The sequence below is a fragment of the Carassius auratus genome, unplaced genomic scaffold, assembly GCF_003368295.1.
Source record: "Carassius auratus strain Wakin unplaced genomic scaffold, ASM336829v1 scaf_tig00021539, whole genome shotgun sequence".
Classification (NCBI taxonomy): Eukaryota; Metazoa; Chordata; class Actinopteri; order Cypriniformes; family Cyprinidae; genus Carassius; species Carassius auratus.
Genome location: NW_020525118.1, coordinates 57,501 through 64,888, shown reverse-complemented (window position 1 = coordinate 64,888; position 7,388 = coordinate 57,501). Strand labels below are relative to the sequence as shown.

Sequence of the window (7,388 nt, the reverse complement as noted above, 5' to 3'; positions counted from 1 at the left end):
ATACCTGTTGACCTTGACACCTGCCCTTTGGTTCTATCCACAGTCGAATTGAGTAAGGCCTTCATGAGAGTCAATGGCCGGAAAGCTCCAGGTCCAGATGTCATACACGGACATGTCCTGAGGTCATGCGCTTTCAAGTTAGCAGATTTCTTCACCGACATCTTCAACCTTTCCTTGAGACTAACAGTGATTCCCACATGCTTCAAGCAAACTAGCATCATCAACAAGTTTCTCTTGTCTGAATGACTACCGCCCTGTAGCACTGACATCAGTCATCATGAAGTGCTTTGAACGTCTAGTCAAATCCCACATCTGTTCCCCTCTACCTGACACCCTGGACCCATTCCAATTTGCTTACCAGTCTAACAGATCTACTGATGACACCATTGCAATGGCCATTCATTCTGGCCTGGAACACTTGGAGGGAAGAGACACCTATGTGCGGATGCTGTTCGTTGATTACAGCTATGCATTTAACACAATCATCCCTACCAAACTCATAGCCAAACAGAAAAATCTGGGTCTTAACAGTTACTTATGGTCCTGGACTTCCTGACTGTCAGACCCCAGGTGGTTAGAATTGGCAATCACACATCCTCCTCACTTACACTCAGCACTGGTACCCCACAGGGATGTGTACTCAGTCCTCTCTTGTACTCCGTTAACTTTCGACTCCTCTGTTAAGCATAGATCCAGCATCATCCTCAAATTTGCTGACCATACATCTATCCTACAGAGATGAGGTTAAAGCACTAACAACATGGTGTGCTGATAACAATCTCTCTTTAAACATCAGCAAGACCAAATAAATAATCTTAGACGGGGTCACAGAGGAAGTCACAGAGACAGGGTCACGTTCCCATTCACATCAATGGAGAGAAAGTAGAGACAGTTAAGAGCTATAAGTTCGTGGGTGTAATAATAAAATCTTCCTAATCATCGGGAAGAAGGAGGCGGGAACCGGCACACAATCAAAATGAAACTTTAATGACAAAAATAAACACAAAACAGCGCACCAGCCCCTCACGGACGACTGGTCCGCACAAAATAAAAAGCAAAACATAAAATAATGGCCCAGGCCTAGTCCTCTCTCGTCCTTCACGGTCGTCACTCCAGTTTTATATCCTTCCATCTCCTCTGTGGGACTCAAGACCGGCGGTGGGGCGCAGGTGTCGCGGATTTCCCAATCACTCTACCGGCCTCACTCGTTCCCACATCTCTCAACACCGCCCCACTCGTCACCGTGGGCATTCACATCTCTGAGGATTTATCCTGAAGCCTGCATTCAGAGACCATATTGAGAACAGCCCGTCAGCATCTCTACTTCCTGCGGAGGCTGAAGAGGTTTGGCATCTCCTCTAATATTATGTCAAATTTCTACCGCTGCACTATAGAGAGCATTCTGACCGGCTACATCACTGTATGGTACAGCAACTGCTTTTCTTTCAACCGCAAAGATCTTCCGAGAGTGTTGAGAACAGCAGAGCTCATCATTGGACATAAACTTCCAGCCTTACAGATCATCTATCAGACTCGCTGCTTGAGAAAGGCTCGCTGGCGCTGCATCATCAAGGACCACACTCACCCTGCTCATCACCTGTTTGCCACACTGCCATCTGGCAGACGCTTACGATCCATTAGAACATGGACAACCAGACTGAAGAACAGTTTCTATCTTCAAGCCTTCAGACTGCTTAACAACCAGCTATCCTTTACCTAAGTTTATTATTTATTGTACTTGCACTGCCTTTTTAAATATTTTTTTTATGTATATCTGTGTCACTCCACAATAACATTTTGGACACTGCTCTACCTAGAATACTAAATCAGAATAAGTGCTGCTCTTAAGTTTATAATTTATTGTATTTGCACTGCCACTTTTTATTTTCTTTCATGTAGCTCCGCAAATTTCTACAATACATTTTTGACACTGCTCTACTCCAATATTCTATATCAGTACCTCAGGACTACTTAAAACTCTTAACACTGTCTACCCTTATTGTATCTGTTACTGCCACTTATTTGTATTTACTGCTCTGTCCATGTTTATTGTTCTGCCTATGGTCAGTGCCATTCATGTATGTCTATATTTGTATGTGTTACATTTACTATTTTAATTTTTTAAGTATGGTCCCGTTATTGTCACTGTATGTCTGAGTCTTGTCACAAGCATTTCAATGCCCAGTTTTCCCCAGTGTTACCTGTGCAAATGATGAATAAATGCCTCTTGACCTTTTAATTTCTCAAAATGTGCTGTTTGCCTCCAACTTCAGGAGCATGGATGGCAAAATTATTTACATGACATTTTCATGGCCATTAAATAGTGTAAATATAATCAAAGTTAAATGGTATGTCACACAGCTGGAATTTTAGAAAGGAAAATTTAAATGAGATAAAAGAATAATTAAGGAGAATCAATAAATTATGAATGATTTACTGTCATCGTGTGAATAATATGTAATCATGTAATCTGTTAAAAAGTAACTTTAATCTAATAATGAGCATTATAAAATGTAATACACACTAATATACAAGTAATTGTTTTTTGAAATCTGAAAGCATAATCCAGATTAACCTGCATGTAATGATTTACTACCCAGTTTTGGTTATGTGATGAATTTTTATAATTTTTTGGAACTTTCAATATGTTCAGTTATTTTAAAAAGACACTGATGTGACATCATATTTGTGGTGTGGAAAGAGTAGGACCCAAGAGCGATTATGCAAAAGGAAGCGTCTTTAATAGAGTAGCGTTGTAACAGAAATAAGTCTTTGAAATAACAACAAAAGGCGGCCGATAAGCCGGTTCCCAAAAGGTAAACAGTCTTTTACGTGAAAGGGCAAACAGAATTCTTGAAGATAAACAGGCCGGCGCTCGGGCAACATGTTGTGATTAGCGTTAGCTGGATAAACTCAGGCGGCAGGTACGATAACTGTCCAGAGTACCCGTCAGCACCAGCAGGACTGGACAGAGAGCATTAAGAAAAATAACCATGGTTTTATTATAGTAAAACTGTAGTAACCCATGGTTTTTTGGCGTATTGACTGCCATTTGTAAAACCACAGATTTACTACAAATACCATGGTTAAACTATGGTTAATATAGCAAAACCATGGTTAATTTGTGGTTACCATGGTTTAACTACAGTAACCATGGTTTTTTGGTTTTATTTGTAGTAAAACCATGGTTAATTTTCGTAAGGGCAGAGCAATAGGTTAACCCAGAGCGCCGTAAGGTCTGACCTGTGACTGGAGCACGAAAGGAATGATAGGGTCCGACACGACAGGACTAGACAGGACTGGCACAAGAGGATTTTGAAGCATCAGCATCTACAGCAAACAAAATAATCAAGCAGAGAACACAAAAAATGGGGACTTAGAAATAGCCAGGGTGATTAGGGAGAAGCGAGAACAGGTGTGAATCTATTAGCGAGACAGAGGAGCGATAAAGAGGAACAGCTGAGGAAGAGTGTGAGTGTAGCGAGGAAAAACAGCAGAGGGGAGGGGGGAAGGAGAGAAGTAAACCGAAAACATGGCAATATTACAATCACTGCAGCTTCTGAAGAAATTTCACATGCTAAAGTCTAGTAGTGTGACTGCGGCTTTACCCTGAAAACTGTCAGAAGATGGGAAGTTAAATTCATTAAGAAATGTGCTTTGTTTTTCTCTGTCTGTAGATTCAGCTGCTTCAGACACAGACAGATGTGCAGCAGATGATGCAGGAAAGAATGAAGAAGATTGAAGAGATCCAGCACTCAGTAGAGCTGAGAAAGGTAAATGGGGGGAAACATATTTTAAAAGTAATAACGTTATACACTATAATATTTCAGTCTGATTAAAAAAGTGCTCAATTAAATTGATAAGCATTTCACTTATGATTTCACTTATTATTAAAGGACTGTTGTGGATTATTTTTTGTCTTTGTGCACTTATAGAGTACTAAGCGTGACAGATGGATTGTCATATAAAATAATTTGTTAATTGTTCTCATTCATTAGAGGAACACAGAGGAAGAGAAATCGTCCAGTGTTGATCTCTTCACTGATCTGATCCGCTCCATTGAGAGATGTCAGTCTGAGCTGCTAAAGATGATGGAGGAGCAGCAGAAAGCAGCAGAGAAACAGGCTGAAGATCTCATTAAAGAGCTGCAGCAGGAAATCACTGATCTGAAGAAGAGAAACACTGAGCTGGAGCAGATCACACACACTGATGATCATCTGCACCTCATGCAGGTCTGTCAACATCTGTATCAGCACTGAGAATAGAGAATATTATTTATAGGGCTGTAGAACTCGAGTCCGGTCTTGGTCTCGAGTCCGGACTCGAGACATTTTTCTGTCGTCTAGGACTTGTCTCGGACTCGTTGCGTTTGCACTCAGACTTGGTCATTAGACTCACCAAATGTTCTCGTTTGTCTCGACTAAGTCCAGCAAAAAAATAAATAAAAACATAATAATTATTATTATTATCCTTCAAAACAAAACTACATTTGCATGATGTCGCGACTGAAAACACTAGGCGCGCCACTTTTTCCTTCTTTCCAAAGCGCTCTGTAGCCTGCACTCAATGCTTGCGCTCTAGTGACGTCTGCTGTTGCTAGGCAACCATGACCAGCTTTCCATGAAGATGCAGAAGTTTCAGCAAAGAATAAATGGATTTCCTGCAATAAACATGCCTTGCAGTAGATCTGCTAATAAATTCATTTTAAAAATGCACTTGCTGCGTTCTGAAAAGTTTAGATGTTTATAATTAAATTTTCTACCTGTTAGATTGTGTTTAATTTACGTCTACACCTAGATAGCCTTAGACTTCCCCTTTAAATTAATGAAATACTAATTAATGAGATACGTGTAGGGGTTGCAAGACTACTGATTTCTACTAGTCTATTTTTTTATTTAAAAAATTACTTGTTACTCGCTTTTTTCGTAGTTATCACTGAACAAGTATGCCATGTTAAACTAAAATAATTATTAATTTCTAAAATAATATTTATCATGCAAGCAGAGAGATGTTTAGTGATCATTTGAAAATGACTGAATCCATTCAATGTGCTTGTTTTCATTACACAGAACTCTTTAAGCTATTTTTTTGGGGGGGGACTTTACTAAACAGATGTGTGTGTGCCGCACAAACCATCTAAAGATAAAGATGCAAACATGTAGGACAAGTAGAAAATGTATCTGTATCTAAGCTGATTATTAGCAGAGCTCTTGAGAGAGAACAGATTTTTTTAATCATTATCCGTTCCATTCCAAATAAGGTATTCAGGCACAACCCTAATTATTACATTAAATGTTTTATTTTTACATGCAACATAGATAAGGTCAAAGTAACAGCTCCAATCAATATTAAAATCCAGTGTTGGGATATTTACTCAAAAAAATTAATTAGTTACTAGTTACTAGTTACTTCTGTAAATTGTAATGAGATTATTTTACTAGTTACTGCATTTAAAAAGTAACTTCACTACTTTATTACTTTACTTTAATTTTTTAGGGCCCAATGAAATCCATTTTATTTTTTCCCAAATTCCGTTAGATTTTTTTCCAAATTCCATTTTTTATTTAATTTTTCTGTTTCTTTTTTTCTCAACTCCTTTTTAATGGTTAAATTTAATTGTATTAATAAAATACTTGTCTTTAAATTAAAAGGTTCTCTCTCGCAGCATTAGGTTAACGTCAATAAAGGAGCATGTACTAAAATTACGAGTGATTCTATAAGGTGACATTTCAGCACTTGACAAACGGACAGCGATTCCTCTAAGCAGCACTTAAAGCACAGCTACGTGATTGTTGGGAAACGCACTTGAAACAATAATGAACGATCGTAAAATTACTCGTAGAATACGCTCTTAAACTCTAAGATCAATCGTTATCGGGAAACCCTGCCCAGAACTTTACACACAGGCAGTAAAGTAGTGTAGTCACCAATATTATTAGGGAAATGTGTTACTTTACTTCGTTACCCAAAAAAGTAATATAGTTACTGTAATCCCTTAATTTGTAACTTGTTACTACCCCAACACTATTAAAATCCTAAAATTCACGTCATACTTGCAAACAGTTTGTATGCATTATGGTTAATGCATGCTCGAGTAGTCGATTGTTTCCGACAGCGATGACTAGTCTATGCAAGCCCAAACTTGGTCCTAGAGGGCCAGTGTCCTTTATAGTTTAGCTCCAACCCTAATTAAACACACTTGAACCAGCTAATAGAGCTCTTACTAGACACACTAGAAACTTCCAGATAGGTGTGTTAAGGCAGGTTGGAGCTAAACTTTTCAGGGCATTGGCCCTCCAGAATCTACTTAGGAGACCCCTGTCCTACAGAGTTGTAACTTTGCACATCCTTTTTGATCATTACAAATAATAATGTAAAATTATTTTCTTAGAATAGGAGATATGCTGTCTATTACATCACATACATTATCAGTAGTTAAGTATGTGGTCTTGAAGAGGCCTTTTTTCTCTCATTTGGACTCGGTCTTGACTTGGACTCGAACCTCTTTGGACTCTGTCTTGGCTCAGTCTCAACTAGTCCTGGACTTGGACTTGACTTGGACTCGACAAAGCTGGACTTGACTAAAGCTCTAATTATTTATCAAATGCTCTTTTGACAAACCTGATGAGCTGCTGTCTTTAGAAATTGTACGGAAGAGATTGAAAGTGTAACAGAGTAAAATCAGAAAACTTAGTTAACTCTGTTAGAAAGCTCATGACTATTTAAAGTAAAAAAAAAAATACATATTTACTAGTCTTCTGTCTCCTGCTGTAGAAGTTCCCATCCCTGTGCAGTCGTCCACACATCAAGAACTGGACTGAGATCAGGATCGACTCTGATGTGAATGTGCTTCCTATCAAAAGAGCTTTGATTCTGCTGAAGAAAACTCTAGATGAAAAACTCCGTCAGTCTGGTATGTTAATTACACAGTGAATAGATTTTTTTTATGTGAACGTCTATTCAAACTTTAACTAATATCATAGCGCGTGATTTCACCAAGTACATGTTCTTGGATCAGCATCCTTGTTGATCCAGGAACATCATTCCAATCAACCAATCAGAATGGAGAGATAACTTTTCAGGAAATGTCAGTTTTAGACTTACAATCAGGATTAGGTGCTTCTACACTCTTGTTAATCAGCTATAATTTCTCTATGATTTTAGGAATATATTATGGGTAAGGTTAGGTTTTAGGGGTGGGGACTGGGTTAAGGCTGTATTTTGGACAGCAATGTTGATCCAGGAACATGTCTTACTTGGCTAAATTACGTTAATTTTTTTTAAATGAAGGATTGCAGAAATTAGTACACCTGAGATTTAATTCAAATGTATAATATTCTAGTACTTAGTATGTGTTAGTGTTTTGCTCAGATCGTCTACAGAATCTC

The 7,388-nt window shown here is 38.4% G+C and overlaps 1 protein-coding gene across 1 annotated transcript in view; it reads left to right on the top strand.

Annotated features, from left to right (window-relative positions):
• Nucleotides 1-277: 277 nt before the first annotated feature.
• Nucleotides 278-7,388, top strand: part of LOC113077114 (E3 ubiquitin-protein ligase TRIM39-like) — a 9,010-nt gene continuing 1,899 nt past the window's right edge. Inside the window, exons 1-4 of the mRNA XM_026249568.1 lie at nucleotides 278-439; nucleotides 3,678-3,773; nucleotides 3,999-4,232; nucleotides 6,775-6,913. Coding sequence (XP_026105353.1) covers nucleotides 278-439; nucleotides 3,678-3,773; nucleotides 3,999-4,232; nucleotides 6,775-6,913 — 631 coding nt within the window. The remainder of the gene's footprint in view (nucleotides 440-3,677; nucleotides 3,774-3,998; nucleotides 4,233-6,774; nucleotides 6,914-7,388) is intronic.